This window comes from Salvelinus alpinus, chromosome 18 (assembly GCF_045679555.1).
Source record: "Salvelinus alpinus chromosome 18, SLU_Salpinus.1, whole genome shotgun sequence".
Classification (NCBI taxonomy): domain Eukaryota; kingdom Metazoa; phylum Chordata; class Actinopteri; order Salmoniformes; family Salmonidae; genus Salvelinus; species Salvelinus alpinus.
Genome location: NC_092103.1, coordinates 10,421,531 through 10,439,852, shown reverse-complemented (window position 1 = coordinate 10,439,852; position 18,322 = coordinate 10,421,531). Strand labels below are relative to the sequence as shown.

Genomic DNA, 18,322 nt, shown 5'->3' with positions numbered 1-18,322 from the left:
TGATATATTTCTGCCTTTTACATAGATGTTATGAAGGCAATTAGATTAACAATAGAGGCAGCGGTAGTGATTTTTTTTTGTAGTAGGGAGAAACCAAAAACTCATGGTCACCCAAAACCCCATCTGTGAAAGACTGACATCAAGGTTTACATTATAGAAACATAATTACTAGAAATGCGGAAACACTATTCAAGTCAATGACTAATTATATGTCTACGGTTCACATCAAACAGTTGCATTGACACGATCTACCAAGGCTAGAACAGGTTTCCTTCCATACAGAGGAAAACCCCTTGACAGTCAATGCAACTGGCTAGAACCATCTCGTAAACACTGGGGAGCCACATCCAATCCCTTAGCACGGGTCATATTCATTAGTGCACAGCGGGGGGTGTTTTTTTATTAAACAAGTTCAGGTCGTCCGTTTGGTGCCTAGTGAATATGGCCCTAGTTTAGGTTCTATACATTGACCTATAACCATGGTACCTCAATAGCCCATTTGATGCATTCTGCTTCACGTCTTTGGCTCAATGTACCCTCTCCTAGTGAATCAACACTCAACAGAATACAATTCACATGGAAATAACTGAATTTTTTTCATCCCAATAGTGAAAGTTGTCATTTTACAAATGTTTATATCAAAAATATCGGTGGTACATAAACTCAGTTACTTCAAAATTCTGGTATAATCTAGTTAGTGTAATATACATATTTTATCCAATTGCAATTAAACATGCTATTAATTATATTATAAAGTATAAATCACCATCTTAAATTACACATGGGAAAGACAAATACGATATCAGAAACGTTTTATTTTATTGCTAAATTAAGATCAATAATGTCCAAATCTATTCTTCCTATTCAAAATACAGTTTATGGATATATTGACTATAATATTTGTGTGTATATATATATATATATATATGCATATGTGTGCGTGAGTATGTGCCGTGCAACCTAAAGATCACGATTGACGTTCATTCACAGCTTTTCTAAAGGCGCATCGGAAGATATAATCTCATCACTCCAAGAGATATGATAGCTAGGTGGTGCGCACCACGGAGAAAACGGAAGGCATTTTTGGAACGTTTCCTTCCTTAATACGAGTTCCATATTGTCATTAAAAAAAGGTTTATTAGCAAAACTGGTCTTCGAAAGCTAACGGGTCTGCTGGCTTTCATTGGAATAAAATAACTCCTGCAAGAACTAAACTAAAGAGGTGCCTTTCGATCCAAACTATTTAAATATTGTAACTAGTATAAATATAAGAGTGGCACCTCAAGACTAGTATGGGACCAGGCTATAGGAGAACATGGAACTGGGTTTGATAGTGAAAATCTTTGAGCGACAATCACATTCAAACCACAACAACAGGCTTGTTAAACTCAATATCAGTCAGTTCCTAAAGAACAAGGCAGTAAAAACAAGAATACAATGACATATGAACAACATTAAAAGACTTCACATTGACTAACAACAGTGAGTACTGCGTTTCCCTGTACAAACACTTTTTTTGTCGTTTTCTGTAAAAAAGAAAAAGAAAAAAGACCTACCTAAAGTAAACGCATCTAAACATCATACTGAGATAATACAAGTAAACTTTAGACCCCTTTCAAACCCTAAAACCAGACAGAAAACATTACCGTGTGTGTGTGTGTGTGTGTGTGTGTGTGTGTGTGTGTGTGTGTGTGTGTGTGTGTGTGTGTGTGTGTGTGTGTGTGTTGTGCATGCCTTCTGGTGTGTTCAGATCTTGCCGTGTCGTTTCCCTCTGGCTTTATTTGGAGTCTGGACCGGTCTGCTCTTCCTTCTCAATGCCCTCTGGTCAATCACTGGTGGCTGCTCCTCTTCCTCCTCCACCTCTTCCTCAGCCCAACTCTTCTCTACAGCCTCTTCTTCCTCCTCCTCCTCCGTAGTTGTAGCTTTTTCCTCCTCTTCCACTGTGACCTCTGGCTGCTCCCTGTCCTGCTCGATGACCACTCTGTTCAGTCTCTTAGATGTACGTTTCGGCGCCGCCGGGCCACTGCCGCTAACTCTACTCCAAAGGGCCTGACCCTTGCCTCCCTCGTCTGAGCTCTCACTTCCCTCCTCTGTAGTCGTAGCATTCTCCATCTCCTCTACCCCTTTATTTTCGTCATTCGCGACCAGGACCTCTTCCTTCACCGCCTCCTCCTCTTCAGGAGGCTGGGTCTCTCCTTCCTCCAGAGGCTGGTAGGACAGGTCTGCTACCCGCACCTGGACCAACGTTTCCTTGCTACTGCGGTCCACCGCAATGACCTCCACGTATTTCTCCTTTATCTCTGGTTCCTCCACTGCTCTCTCCAACGCCTCCTCCTCCTTTTCTCTCTCCTTTTCTCTCTTTACCTCCTCTCCTTCCATGGGTGAGGGGGCCTCCTCTGGAGTGGAGGCTGGCTCATTCACTAATGGGAGAGAAGCCGCCTCCTTCTCCACCACAGCTTCAGCCAACCCCTCCGACGCCACAGGAGTTGCTACTACAGTGTCCTGCACCGTAGTGGACAAAAAGAGAAAAATTTGCATGCGTTAAAAACGTATTCCCAAATTCCATTTATAATGCATACGGAAGAAAGAAACATGTCCACAGTACAAATCCACTGCTTTCTCCAGCTTTTCTCCCTCTACCTCCTCTCCTTCTTCCATGGGTGTAGCCTCCTCACGCACATCCCTAGAGAGTGAGGGCTCTGCTGGGGATGGTTCAGCAGGCGAGGGGGCCTCCTCTGAAACAGGCGCTGGTTCTTCTACTAACGGCAGAGGATCCTCCTCCTCCACAGCTTCAGCCAACCACTCTGGTGCCACAGGAGCTGCTTCTAATATGTCCTGCAAAGGACAAAAAAGACAGAAAAACGTGCACTTGTTAAAAACTACCCAAATTCCCTTTCTAACACATAACATGTCCACGGTACAAAAATGAACTGTACAACAATGAAAGGCTCCCGTCGTCTCATCTGTGAACCCCTTGCTCCAATAAATGGCCCCATCCCACACATTCCAACTTTCTTACAAGGTTAATCCTCCTGAGGAATTGAGCCACATACTTCAGCCTCGATGGACTCTTCCTCCTTTGCTGCCGCCTCCTCTATTTCCACGTCTTCCTCTGTCGTTCTGTTCTCCAGCACAGCCTCTCCCTCTTCCTCCTCTCTCTGGCCATCAGTCAGTTCTCCGTTCATCTTGACTATCCGTTTTCCCCATGTATGAATCTGTTATTCAATGTGTTTTATGGGAAAATAGAATTAAGAATTAGGGTCTGAAATTGGACCCTATTCACTATATAGTGCACTACTTTTGGCCAGGGGCCATAGGGAGCCATTTGACACAACAAGTGTGACAATCTATGAGTGACTGGTTATTCTCTAACAGTAACCACAGTAACACAACACAATGATGACAAGCAAAACAGAACAGCCAAATTAACCGTTGTTTTCTAATGCTGTATTCATATATTGACCCCCCCCCCCATATCTTCTCACCTGAGCTTTGGTCGTCTTCTCCTCCTCCTCAGGGGCCACAGCAGCCTCTGCCTCTCCAGACTCCTCCCCCTCTCTTCCTTCCGCCTCCTCCTGTCCTCCGTCCTCTACAGCCGTGTTGGTGGGCTCGGACTTTGTATCCTCCAATCTGAACGCACAATAGACCAGCGGTATTATTATAATTTAGAACCAAAAGGAAGCTTTCATACTTGAAAACCATATATAGGTTGGGCTACAACCTGACAGAAAAGGTCACATTTCAGTGTTGAAAATACTATGGGTATGAGTATACTGATTGACAGATGCCTGATGAGTAAAATAGTCACTGAATTTATGAGAATTAAGGAGCACTACTGCCCTGGGAAAAAAAGACTGTATACATTGAATTCTACACGTTTCATTAATACTTTAATGTAGGTTTCTATTTCACCGAGACTCCTTGTCTAACCTGTTCATCTTCAGAGGCTGGCTCTCCTTCGTGGAGTCTTCTGTCTCTTCTCTGCCACGCTTTTTATGTCCGCTACACCTGCTACGCGTTGCCACTGGTGTGCCATCCAGGGCTAGAGAAAGAGCAGCCATTTTCATTCCAATGTGTAGTCACACACAAAAAAACAAAAATCTCTGTATTCAGAAAATCTCAAATTGTTCTTATTGGTTATTTATTTCAGGACTCCACGGAGATCCTAAAGACTTCGGAGCTACTTACCTTCTATTAACTTCAGGGGAGTATTTACCACCAAAACATCCTCCTATAAAACAAGAAATCAAGACCAAAATACACTCCTCCTCATTACTTGATTATAATGTCCCTACACTACAGAACTGAGGGTTGAAGATATTCTTAAATTATAAACAAATAAATTCAAAGAGCGGTTCGAGGAGACGAGAGACTGAGGAGACCCAAGAAGAGAAAGCATAGCAAAGGAGGATATAAAAAAAAAAAAGAGAACGAAACAAGAGACCAAATTGGATAGATAGAGATAGAGCCGGAGACGTACGGTGATGTCCAGAAAGTTGTCCTCCTCCATGCTGACGTCTGTGTGGTCCAGGGAGGCTGCTCGTTGGTCTCCGTTAGAAGTCACCGCGTGGAGCACCGCTTTATGGGAATCAGCACAACAACCATAAGTCAATTAGCTACCAGTCATGTGAGTCTGACCACTGTGTCTGATGTCACCACGTCCCCAGCCCACATTACAGCGGAGCTAATCTGGGTCTCCTGCTATGTTCCCGATGGATCAGCTGGGATTTATTCAGTGAGGTCGCAGATAGAAATGTAGCTGATTAGAAATGTGATGAATAGAGCTGTCGTCGCGATTCGCTACTCTATATGACAATCCTATCGGTCCTACATTACAAATTTCTATCTCAAGGTACTGTAACTTTACATCATCCTGAACAGGCCGTTGGTGTTGGAGCATGGTGTTGAAAGTGCATCCCTGTATACCTCCTGCTACTGTGCCGGTACCTTTCAGTGCTAGGGCTTTCATCTTGCTGGCCACATTCTCTCTCTGGTAGGGTCCTCCCACTCCCTCTACCACCCACAGCAGATCCTGGTCAGCTGGGTACCGACACAGGTACTGGCTACACACTGCAGGTCGGGGAGAGATACACTTTATTTTGGGGACGGAAAGTTGTACAGCTCTAGAGTGTAGTGGAGAAATACTACCACCCTTTCTACCTGGTTAGAGAAAGAGAGTAATACTACTACCCTTTCTACCTGGTTAGAGAGAGAGAGAGAGAGAGAGAAATACTACTACCCTTTCTACCTGGTTAGAGAGAGAGAGTAATACTACTACCCTTTCTACCTGGTTAGAGAGAGAGAGAGAGAGAGAAATACTACTACCCTTTCTACCTGGTTAGAGAGAGAGAGAGAGAGAGAGTAATACTACTACCCTTTCTACCTGGTTAGAGAGAGAGAGAGTAATACTACTACCCTTTCTACCTGGTTAGAGAGAGAGAGAGAGAAATACTACTACCCTTTCTACCTGGTGAGAGAGAGAGAGAGAGAGAGAGAGAGAGAGAGAGAGAGAGAGAGAGAGAAATACTACTACCCTTTCTACCTGGTTAGAGAGAGAGAGAGAGAGAGTAATACTACTACCCTTTCTACCTGGTTAGAGAGAGAGAGAAAGAGTAATACTACTACCCTTTCTACCTGGTTAGAGAGAGAGAGTAACACTACTACCCTTTCTACCTGGTTAGAGAGAGAGAGTAACACTACTACCCTTTTTACCTGGTTAGAGAAAGAGAGTGTAGCACTACTACCCTTTCTACCTGGTTAGAGAAAGAGAGTGTAATACTACTACCCTTTCTACCTGGTTAGAGAAAGACAGTAATACTACTACCCTTTCTACCTGGTTAGAGAAAGAGAGTAATACTACCACCCTATATACCTGGTTAGAGAGAGAGTAATACTTCCACCCTATATACCTGGTTAGAGAGAGAGTACAACTACTACTACCACCACCAACCTTTATACATGGTTATAGAAAGAGACTACTACAACCCTTTATAGATGGTTAGAGAAAGAGAGTAATACTACTACCAACCTTTATACATGGTTAGAGAGAGAGGGTACTTCAGGCCAAGCTGGTCGTCTTTGAAAGAGTCCACAAAGTCCTCCAGCATCTGCAGGCCATGGCCGTTTCCACGGTGACACTTCCTGACAAATATGGAGTCCATGACAGGAAGCTGGTAGCGCTGGGTCACAAAGTTATTACACAAGCTGTCTGGAGAGTGAGAGGAAGAGAGATTTACTGTTAGTTCATGTCTGTAAGGTATGCTATAATTGATTGTCATTTAAAAACACAGGAAAATCAAACAAGAGACATTGCAAGAGATCAAAACTGAAGTCTTTACTTTCTCAAAAAGCTGGGATCTTTTAATGTTGACTAATATACTGACTCGGTTTTACAAATCTTTTATTGAGAGTATTTTAACTTTTTGTATTGTTTTTTTGGTTTGGCAATGCCACTGTCAGCCAGAGAAATATGCTGAGAAGGATTATCACCACAGCAAGCAAGTTACTTGGAGTCAAACAGACAGGCCTGGATGAGATCTTTAAGGTCATGGCCCTCCGCAAGGCTCACAAAATCATTTTAGACCAAAGCCACCCCCTGTACCCGGACTTTGAACGACTCCCCTTGGCAGGGAAAACAGAACTAAATAATTTGTGCCAGGTGTGATATCCTTCCTAAATAGCTTGGGCTAAATGTTCCTATCGACCCAGGAAGGCCAGCGGGCTAGTCTCTTTTTATTGGTATGTAACTTATGAAAGTTGTATTGACAAATTTGTTTTGTATTTAAACGTGTATATGATACTGCAACAAAATGTCCCCATGGGGACAATAAAGTCAGTTAACTGAAGTCTGAATTCAAAACTCAAGTCTGGATTCTTAATACAGTGCTGGAACACTTCTCCGATTAGAGAACATTAAAGTCAAACAAAAGTGGAAAAACATCTTCTGGCGATCTGCCCGTCTCAATGTGGATCTAATGAAAACGTTGGACAAATTAATTCCAGCTCATCTGTTGTACAACGATGTCCTGCTCTGCAGTGGATCCTGTGTCTTCACTGAGCAACACTAAAAACCCTTTCAAACACAGGGAACGATACGTTGTACCCAAAAGACTGAACATTGTGATGGGTTCTGACTTATAAAACGGAAAAATTTAAACTAGGTGCTATTATATTTCTGGTATACTATAAAGTCTATATCTTGGCCATTATAGAAATCATCTTCAGGAGGTTGAAGCTAACGAATAGCCTTGTGTAAGTTTGGGGTACTGTCCAGTCTCCACTAACTAGCTAACGTCACCGATCAAATAAGAGCGGTTTTGGTTGAAACAAAACTTTGACAGTTTGACCAGACAGAGATCGCTCACCTTTGGGTTTGACCGAGTAGAACCCGACAGCGTTTCCGTCCTTCCAGAGGAGCTTGGCGAAGTCATGCTGGCCGTGGCACAGGAAGGGCACCTCAGGTTTGTCCATCTCACCCACGCGGTACACGATACGGTTCAGAATGTACAGGACGATCCGCTCACCAAGACTCCTCGCCTGGGGTGGGGACAGAGACAGAATGACACTTAACAAAAAGGTAGCACACACACATCTCCCCAGGAGTTTGACAGCAACACAATGCACAAACGTTCCTCACTACTCAATCTACATACACTGTAGTAGGACACTAGATTCAGAAGGGACTTGGTTCAGTACATGGCATTGTTGTCTTTCACCTCCCACTAAAATGGTTGTGTGACAGTATTTACTGCTCCGTAGCTCTGCTAACCCCTTGTAAACATAGAAATAACATTTAACTGTTGGGGTTAAATCATGGCCCTGAACAGTGTACTGCACCTAGTTTCAAGTGTGTGTCTCTCTTAGGGTTCAGACAGCATCGTCTATCGAGGATGATTGACAGCCATTGTCGACGGTGACGACATCGTGATGTGACAGACAATAGCCGAGCCGATTTGAACTTGACTGGCAACTTTAAGTAAAGAGCGGAGTTGGGCAGTGCACAGCAGGGCCATGCTGAGTGGCCTATTCCTTTGCAATAGCCTGCATAACATATTTAAAATATATATACGTATATTATAAACCATTTACAGAATGCACACGAACAATGTAGACGGAGCCGAGAGAGTCACCAATGCAGAGCAAAATGTCAAGTCAGGATTTTTATAATTTTTTTCTCCCTTGACGATCTGGGCCTAAAAGCCAAGGCCAAATTTTTTTTATAGCAGACACAGTCTAATTGCCTACCTTCCTCTTTTCTCTCCATTTGATAAGAGGATGACTTGACATATTAAGCTTCTTTCAGGTTTTATGCACCCTGGATTTCTCCCGCCGTGCCATTTCATGATTAAACAATGACGTTAATCGAACAGAATTTCAATTGGCTGAAAGTTCAGTTGTTTTTGAATAACCTCAAACATGGTAGGCCTGAGCTAATAACGACCAAGATAATAACGACCAAAAAAACGGCCCCCAAAATGGTCTGGCCACATTGTGTAATGGGCGATTTTATAAGTATAGAATCACGCTAGAACCAAAGTTGATTTTGCCCAACCCTAGGTTGTGTGTGTGTGTGTGTGCGCACGCACGCTGTGTGTTTCTCCATTGCTCCATGCTAATCATAACAAGTTGCAGGGCAAAGCCAGGCAGCGAGCCATGAGTTTGTTCTGACTGGTGTCTTTGTGCTCGGTCCTCTACACAAACACACCAGAAATGCAGTGCTTGGCATTCTGTCCAAAACAACGTTATTATGCATCTGATGGGGTAGATAAACATGCCAAGGGTAATGTGTGTGTGCCATCCATCATGTTGTTGTAGTATCCTGTGTAGGGCCGAACCCAAGTACAGTCGTGGCCAAAAGTTGAGAATGACACAAATATAAATTTTCAAAGTTTGCTGCCTCAGTTTGTATGATGGCAATTTGCATATACTCCAGAATGTTATCTTGTTATGGATAGGGGGTAGCGTTTTCACATTTGGATGAAAAGCGTGCCCAGAGTAAACTGCCTGCTACTCAGTCCCAGTTGCTAATATATGCATATTATTAGTAGATTTGGATAGAAAACACTGAAGTTTCTAAAACTGTTTGAATGATGTCTGAGTATAACAGAATTCATATGGCAGGCGAAAACCTGAGAAATCCAACCAGGAAGTGGGAAATCTGAGGTTTGTAGGTTTTCAACTCTTGGCCTATCGAATAGTGTCTATGGGGTCATTTTGCACTTCCTAAGGCTTCCACTAGATGTCAACAGTCTTTAGAACCTTGTTTGATGCTTCTACTGTGAAGTGGGGCCGAATGAGAGGGGATTGAGTAAGGTTTGCCATTAGCTGAACATGCGCGTTCACGTGAGAGTGAGCACTGTTCCGTCGCATTTCTGAAGACAAAGGAATTCTCCGGTTGGAAAATTGAAGATTTATGTGAAAAACATCCTAAAGATTGATTCTATACTTCGTTTGACATGTTTCTACAGACAGTAATATGACTGTCTGAACTTTTGCCTGGACCTGACCGCGCGTCGTGAGTTTAGATTGTGTACTGAATGCGCGAACAAAAAGGAGTAATTTGTTGTGGAACTGGGATTCCTGGGAGTGCATTCTGATGAAGATCAAAAGTAAGTGAATATTTATAACGCCATTTCTGACTTATGTTGACTCCAACATGGCGGATATCTTATTGGGTTGTGTTGGTCTGAGCGGCGTACTCAGATTATTGCATGGTTTGCTTTTTCCGTAAAGTTTTTTTGAAATCTGACACAGCGGTTGCATTAAGGAGAAGTAAATCTTTAGATCTGTGAATTACACTTGTATCTTTTATCAATGTTTATTACGAGTATTTCTGTGATTTGATGTGGCTCTGTGCAAATTCACAGGATGTTTTAGAGGTCAAGCCAAATGTAAACTGAGGTTTTTGGATATAAATATGAACTTGATCGAACAAAACATACATGTTTTGTGTAACATGTCCCGGGAGTGTCATCTGATGAAGAATATCAAAGGTTAGTGATTAATTTGTTCAATATTTCTGCTTTTTGTGACTCCTCTCTTTGGTTGGAAAATCACTGTATGCTTTCTGTGACTAGTTGCTGAACTAACATAATATGTTCTGCTTTCGCCGAAAAGCGTTTTTGAAATCGGACACTGTGGTTGGATTAACGAGCATTTTATCTTTAAAATGGTGTTCATTTGCCATGCAAATGAACTGAATCTCAAAAAAACATTTCCACTGCATTTCAGCCTTGCCACAAAAGGACCAGCTGACATGTCAGTGTATCTCTCGTTAACACAGGTGTGAGTGTTGACGAGGACAAGGCTGGAGATCACTCTGTCATGCTGATTGAGTTCGAATAACAGACTGGAAGCTTCAAAAGGAGAGCGGTGCTTGGAATCATTCTTCTTCCTCTATCAACCATGGCTACCTGCAAGGAAACACACGCCGTCATCATTGCTTTGCACAAAAAGGGCTTCACAGGCAAGGATATTGCTGCCAGTATGATTTTACCTAAATCAACCATTTATCGGATCATCAAGAACTTCAAGGAGAGCGGTTCAATTGTTGTGAAGAAGGCTTCAGGGCGACCAAGAAAGTCCAGCAAGTGCCAGGACCATCTCCTAAAGTTGATTCAGCTGCGGGATCGGGGCACCACCAGTGCTCAGGAATGGCAGCAGGCAGGTGTGAGTGCATCTGCATGCACAGTGAGGCGAAGACTTTGAGGATGGCCTGGTGTCAAGAAGGGCAGCAAAGAAGCCACTTCTCTCCAGGAAAAACATCAGGGACAGACTGATATTCTGCAAAAGGTACAGGGATTGGACTGCTGAGGACTGGGGTAGTCATTTTCTCTGATGAATCCCCTTTCCGATTGTTTGGGGCATCCAGAAAAAAAGCTTGTCCGGAGACAAGGTGAGCGCTACCATCAGTCCTGTGTCATGCCAACAGTAAAGCATCCTGAGACCATTCATGTGTGCGTGCGGTTGCTTCTCAGCCAAGGGAGTGGGCTCACTCAATTTTGCCTAAGAACACATCCATGAATAAAGAATGGTACCAACACATCCTCCGAGAGCAACTTCTCCCAACCATCCAGGAACAGTTTGGTGACGAACAATACCTTTTTTCAGCATGATGGAGCACCTTGCCATAAGGCAAAAGTGATAACTAAGTGGCTTGGGGAACAAAACATCGATATTTTGGGTCCATGGCCAGGAAACTCCCCAGACCTTAATCCCATTGAGAACTTGGTCAATCCTCAAGAGGCGGGTGGACAAACAAAACCCCACAAATTCTGACAAACTCCAAGCATTGATTATGCAAGAATGGGCTGCCATCCGTCAGGATGTGGCCCAGAAGTTAATTGACAGCATGCCAGGGCGGATTGCAGAGGTCTTGAAAGGGTCAACACTGCAAATATTGACTCTTTGCATCAACTTCATGTAATTGTCAATAAAAGCCTTTGTCACGTATGAAATGCTTATAATTATACTTCAGTATTCCATAGTAACATCTGACAAAAATATCTAAAGATATTAAAGCAGCAAACTTTGTGGAAAATAATATTTGTGTCATTCTCAAAACTTTTGGCCACGACTGTAGTTGACTGGTCGATTATTTGATCGATAGGATGTAGGTCAAGTGATATATATTACACAGTTGAAGTCTACATACAACATAGCCAAATGCATTTAAACTAAGTTTCACAATTCCTGACATTTACCCTAGTAAAAAGTCCCTGTCTTATGTCAGTTCGGATCACCACGTTATTTTAAGAATGTGAAATGTCACAATAATAGTAGAGGGAATTATTTAATTTCAGCTTTTATTTCTTTCATCACATTCCCAGTGGGTAAGAAGTTTACATACACTCAATTAGTATTTGGTAGCATTGCCTTTAAATTGTTTAACTTGGGTCAAATGTTTCTGGTAGCCTTCCACAAGCTTCCCACAATAAATTGGGTGAATTTTGGCCCATTCCTCTTGACAGAGCTGGTGTAACTGAGTCAGGTTTGTAGGCCTCCTTGCTCGCACATGCTTTTTCAGTTCTACCCACAAATTTATGGGATTGAGGTCAGGGCTTTGATGGCCACTCCAATACCTTGACTTTGTTGTCCTTAAGCCAAATTTGCCACAACTTTGAAAGTATGCTTGGGGTCATTGTCCATTTGGAAGACCCATTTGCGACCAAGCTTTATCTTCCTGACTGATGTCTGGAGATGTTGCTTCAATATATCCACATGATTTTCCTCCCTCATAATGCCATCTATTTTGTGAAGTGCACCAGCCCCTCCTGCAGCAAAGCACCCCCACAACATGCTGCCACTACCGTGCTTCACAGTTGGGATGGTGTTCTTTGGCTTGCAAGCGTCCCCCTTTTTCCTCCAAACATTAATGTTTATTATGGCCAAACACTTCTATTTTTGTTTCGTCAGACCAGAGGACATTTCTCCAAAAAGTACGATCTTTGTCCCCATGTGCAGTTGCAAACCGTAGTCTGGCTTTTATTCATGGTGGTTTTGGAGCAGTGGCTTCTTCCTTGCTGAGCGGCCTTTCAGGGTATGTCGATATAGGACTAATTTTACTGTGGATATAGATACTTTTGTACCTGTTTCCTCCAGCATCTTCACAGGGTCCTTTGCTGTTGTTCTGGGATTGAGTTGCACTTTTCGCACCAAAGTACATTCATCTCTAGGAGACAGAACACGTCTCCTTCCTGAGCAGTATGACGGCTGCAGGGTTCCATGGTGTTTATACGTGTCTACTGTTGTTCATCTGTACAAACATGGTACTTTCAGGCATTTGGAAATTGCTCCCAGGGATGAACCAGACTTGTGGAGGTCTACATTTTGTTTTCTGAGGTCTTGGCTAATTTCTTTTGATTTTCCCATGATGTCAAGCAAAGTTTGAAGGTAGGACTTGAAATACATCCACAGCTACACCTCCAATTGACTCAAATTATGTCAATTAGCCTATCAGAAGCTACTAAAGCCATGACATAATTTTCTGGAATTTTCCAAGCTGTTTAAAGGCACAGTCAACTTAGCGTATGTACACTTCTGACCCACTGGAATTGTGGTACAGTGAATTATAAGTGAAATAATCTGTATGTAAACAATTGTTGGAAAAATGACTTGTGTCATGCACAAAGTAGATGTCCTAACCGACTTGCCAAAACTATAGTTTGTTAACAAGAAATGTGTGGAGTGGTTGAAAAACTAGTTTTAATGACTCGAACCTAAGTGTACGTAAACTTCCAACTTCAACTGTACACACAACCAGTCAAATGTTGACACCTACTCATTCAAGGGTTCTTTATTTATTTTTACTATTTTCTACATTGTAGAATAATAGTGAAGACATCAAAAATATGAACACATATGGATTCACGTATTAACCAAAAAAAGGGTTAAATGAAAAATATATATTTTAGATTCTTCAAAGTAGCCACCCTTTGCCTTGACAGCTTTACACACTCTTGGCATTCTCTCAACCAGCTTCATGAGGTAGTCAACTGGAATGGATTTCAATTAACAGGTGCCTTGTTAAAACGTTCACTGCACCTCAGATTGCTTCCCAAATAAATGCGTCAGAGTTCAAGTAACAGACACATTTCAACATCAACTGTTCAGAGGAGACTGCCTGAATCAAGCCTTCATGGTCGAATTGCTGCAAAGAAACCTTGACTAAAAAGGCATCAATAATAAGAAGAGACTGCTTGAGCCAAGAAACAAGCAATGGAAATTAGACCTGTCCTTTGGTCTGATGAGTACAATTTGGAGATTTTTGGTTCCAACCGCTGAGACTTAAAATTTAGATCAGATGCATCGCATCCGGTTTCCATTGATCATCCTTGAGATGTTTCTACAACTTGCTTGGAGTCCACCTGTGGTAAATTCAATTGATTGGACATGATTTGGAAAGACACCTGTCTATATTAGGTCCCACAGTTGACAGTGCACATCAGAGCAAAAACCAAGACATGAGGTCGAAGGAATTGTCCGTAGAGCTCCGAGACGAGATTGTTGAGGCATAAATCTGGGTAAGGGTACAAAAAAAAAATTCTGCAGCATTGAAGGTCCACAAAAACAGTGGCCTCCATCATTCTTAAATGGAAGAATTTTGAAACCACCAAGACTGTTCAGAGCTGGCCGTCCGGACAAACTAAGCAATCGGGGGAGAAGGGTCTTGGTCAGGGAGGTGACCAAGACCCCGATGACAGAGCTCCAGAGTTCCTCTGTGGAGATAGTTGTCCTTCTGGAAGGTTCTCCCATCTGCAGCACTCCACCAATCAGGCCATTATGGTAGAGGCCAGAGAAAAGCCACTACTCAGTAAAAGACACATGACAGCCCGCTTGGAGTTTGCCAAAAGACACCTAAAGGACTCAGACCATGAGAAACAAGATTATCTGGTCTGATGAAACCAAGATTGAACTCTTTGGCCTGAATGCCAAGTTTCACATCTGGAGGAAACGTTCACCATTCCTACAGTGAAGCATGGTGGTGGCAGCATCATGCTGTGGGGATGTTTTCAGCGGCAGGGACTGGGAGACTAGTCAGGATCAAGGGAAAGATGAACGGAGCAAAGTACAGAGAGATCCTTGATGAATACCTGCACCAGAGCACTCAGGACATCAGACTGGGGCAAAGGTTCACCTTCCAACAGGACAACGACCAAAAGCACACAGCAAAGACAATGCAGGAGTGGCTTCGGAACAAATCTCTGAATGTCCTTGAGTGGCCCAGCCAGAGCCCGGACCTGAACCCAATCAAACCTCTCTGAAGAGACCTGAAAAAAGCTGTGCAGCAACACTCCCCATCCAACCTAACAGAGCTTGAGAGGATCTGCAGAGAAGAATAGGAGAAACTCCCCAAATACAGGTGTTCCTAGCTTGTAGTGTCATACCCAAGAAGACTCTAGGCTGTAATCGCTGCAAAAAGGTGCATTTACAAATTACTGAGTAAAGGGTCTGAATACTTAATTAAATTTGATATTTTTTGGGCAAACATTTCTAAAAACCTGTTTTTGGCTTGTCATTATGGGATAGTGTGTACATGGATGAGGGAAAAAAACTATGTTATCCATTTTAAAATAAGACTAACATAAGAAAATGTGGAAGAAGTCAAGGGGCCTGAATATCTTCCGAATGCACTGTACGACCTTTGTCAATTTAGTCATCGTCTTTTGTTTGGAGCGCTCCTGTCAATTAATTAACGACGAGCACATGATTATGGATAGAATTAGGCCTATAGGCTACCTGGCCTGCATATAAAGTGTGCTTATTTGGGGATCTGATAGTATTTTGGATTGGCTTAACACACCACCACTAATGAGTTGTGGAGCTTCAAAGTAATGTTTTCTTCCCATCAAACAGCAAGCAAATTAAGTCTTTTTTACATCCATTGAGAATGACAATAGTTCCTCAATGTATTGAAAAAAAATAAAAAAATAAAAAATAAAAAACTTACCAGTTCTCTTCCTTTCCCACTCCGCGTGAAAGGGAGAAATGTCATGCTCTGATCCAGTGAAAACGTCATAAAAAGGCCTACCTGATGATTTCTTATCCCTTGCGCAAATAGCCTACAGCTGTGTCTGTCCCAAGCTCACTGGCACAGGAAACTGAGTTTTGTTATTTGTCTTCTGGTTATCTTGATCTCTGGCTCCCTCTTGAGTCATTTGTGTCTCATTTAATCAAACAGTGCACTTAAAGCACCAGACAATCTCAATACATAGGCCTATAGTTGATTTTATTAAAAACAGTGTGGGTCTATATAAAAAGGTTAAAATTCACGTTTAAAAATTTAGACCAATTGATTGGACAGACGACTTTCGGTCGACCAAGGTTTTTTTTTGTCGGGGACAGCCCTAATCCTGTGTGTCCTCTCACATTGTGTCAGACTCAGAGCTTCTCCTTACACCAGACAAAACCAATATCCTACCTCCACAGAGTGCGTTTGTGTGTTTCAATGTGCTAGCTTTACATTAATCTTGTGTTGTAGTGTGTGTGTACCTTGACCAGGCCAGTTCTGGAGGGGTCTGAGGTTCTGAGGATGTCCTCTACTGACCACCACTGTCCTGCCAGGTACAGAGCTACCGCTGGAGACATTGAGAATAGAGTTCGATGAGTATGACATATGGTTAGAATCCAAACTTACGCTGTAGGAAATATAAACCCCCTGACCATAACCTAAACTCTAGTAGATCTGAAGGGATCGGATGTGTGTAGGCTGGTCGTTTCAAACAAAATAGCTTACACCTACAGTATCAATGTGGTTGAAACTATCAGCTTACTGCTTGACTGTGTCAAAGGATAGGGACAGGGGGGCTCGGGATGTGTTTTCAGACTGTGCCGAGGCTGTGTGTGTGTGTGGGGGGGGGGGGGGGGTAATAGTGTTGTGTACCTGTGAGCTGATCATCTGGGGAGAACAGGGCCATAACCTTGTGCTTCAGGTCTCCTCCATAGATGGGAACAAAACCAACGTTACACAGACCGATACTGATCTGAGAGAGGGAGAGAAAGAGTGACATGGTGTTAGAGTTGACTAATCTAACAGTGTGTGTGTGTGTGTGTACACACTAGAGGTTGACCGATTAATTAGGGCCGATTTCAAGTTAACAATCAGAAATCTGTATTTTTGGACACCGATTTTGACAATTTTTATTATTATTATTTTTTTACACCTTTATTTAACTAGGCAAGTCAGTTAAGAACACATTCTTATTTTCAATGACAGCCTAGGAACGGTGGGTTAACTGCCTTGTTCAGGGGTAAAAATCTGTCGTTCTGCCTTGTCAGCTCGGGGATTCAATCTTGCAACCTTACAGTTAACTAGTCCAACGCTCTAACCACCTGCTTTACATTGCACTCCACGAAGAGCCTGCCTGTTATGCGAATGCAGTAAGAAGCCAAGGTAAGTTGCTAGCTAGCATTAAACTTATCTTATAAAAAACAATCAATCATAGTTTATCTAGCGTGTTCTGCGTTGCATATAATCGATGCGGTGCGCATTCACGAAACAGAACTGTCATTGCTCCAACATGTAACAAACCATAAACATCAATGCCTTTCTTAAAATCAATAAACAAGTATATATTTTTAAACCTGCATATTTAGTTAATATTGCCTGCTAACATGAATTTCTTTTAACTAGGGAAATTGTGTCACTTCTCTTGCAACAGTGTCAGGGTATATGCAGCAGTTTGGGCCGCCTGGCTCGTTGCGAACTCTGTGAAGACTATTTCTTCCTAACAAAGACAGCCAACTTCGCCAAACGGGGGATGATTTAACAAAAGAGCATTTGCTAAAAAAGCACAATCGTTACACGACTGTACCTAACCATAAACATCAATGCCTTTCTTAAAATCAATATACAGAAGTATACATTTTTAAACCTGCATATTTAGCTAAAAGAAATCCAGGTTAGCAGGCAATATTAACCAGGTGAAATTGTGTCACTTCTCTTGCGTTCATTGCACGCAGAGTCAGGGTATATACAACAGTTTGGGCCGCCTGGCTCGTTGCAAACTAATTTGCCAGAACTTTACGTAATTATGACATAACATTGAAGGTTGTGCAATGTAACAGGAATATTTAGACTTATGGATGCCACCCGTTAGATAAAATACGGAACGGTTCCGTATTTCACTGAAAGAATAAATGTTTTGCTTCCGGATTCTACCATATTAATGACCTAAGGCTCGTATTTCTGTGTGTTATGTTATAATTAAGTCTATGATTTGATAGAGCGATGGTAGGCACCAGCAAACTCGTAAGCATTCATTCAAACAGCACTTTCGTGCGTTTTGCCAGCAGCTCTTTATGACTTCAAGCCTATCAACTCCCGAGATTAGGCTGGTGTAACCGATGTGAAATTTCTAGCTAGTTAGCGGGGTGCGCGCTAATAGCGTTTCAAACATCACTCGCTCTGAGACTTGGAGTAGTTGTTCCCTTGCTCTGCATGGGTAACGCTGCTTTGAGGGTGGCTGTTGACGATGTGTTCCTCGTTCGAGCCCAGGTAGGAGCGAGGAGAGGGATGGAAGCTATACTGTTACACTGGCAATACTAAAGTGCCTATAAGAACATCCAATAGTCAAAGGTATATGTAATACAAATCGTAGAGAGAAATAGTCCTATAATTCCTATAATAACTACAACTTCTTAACTGGGAATATCGAAGACTCATGTTAAAAGGAAACACCAGCTTTCATATGTTCTCATGTTCTGAGCAAGGAACTTAAACGTTAGCTTTCTTACATGGCACATATTGCACTTTCTTCTGCAACACTTTGTTTTTGCATTATTTAAACCAAATTGAACATGTTTCATTATTTATTTGAGGCTA

The 18,322-nt window shown here is 42.3% G+C and overlaps 1 protein-coding gene across 3 annotated transcripts in view; it reads right to left on the bottom strand.

The window, feature by feature from the left end:
* Positions 1–609: 609 nt before the first annotated feature.
* LOC139543686 (soluble lamin-associated protein of 75 kDa-like) overlaps positions 610–18,322 on the bottom strand; it is a 31,570-nt gene continuing 13,857 nt past the window's right edge. Inside the window, exons 3-14 of one of the 3 annotated variants that reach the window (XM_071349998.1) lie at positions 16,382–16,481; positions 15,991–16,076; positions 7,365–7,536; positions 6,029–6,208; positions 4,948–5,070; positions 4,481–4,578; positions 4,189–4,231; positions 3,931–4,042; positions 3,486–3,630; positions 3,054–3,215; positions 2,641–2,835; positions 610–2,502 (exon numbers count right to left, since the gene is read on the bottom strand). In XM_071349998.1, coding sequence (XP_071206099.1) covers positions 1,747–2,502; positions 2,641–2,835; positions 3,054–3,215; positions 3,486–3,630; positions 3,931–4,042; positions 4,189–4,231; positions 4,481–4,578; positions 4,948–5,070; positions 6,029–6,208; positions 7,365–7,536; positions 15,991–16,076; positions 16,382–16,481 — 2,172 coding nt within the window. In that variant the 3' untranslated portion in view covers positions 610–1,746. The remainder of the gene's footprint in view (positions 2,503–2,640; positions 2,836–3,053; positions 3,216–3,485; positions 3,631–3,930; positions 4,043–4,188; positions 4,232–4,480; positions 4,579–4,947; positions 5,071–6,028; positions 6,209–7,364; positions 7,537–15,990; positions 16,077–16,381; positions 16,482–18,322) is intronic. The other 2 variants (XM_071349999.1, XM_071350000.1) reach the window with 2 other exon arrangements.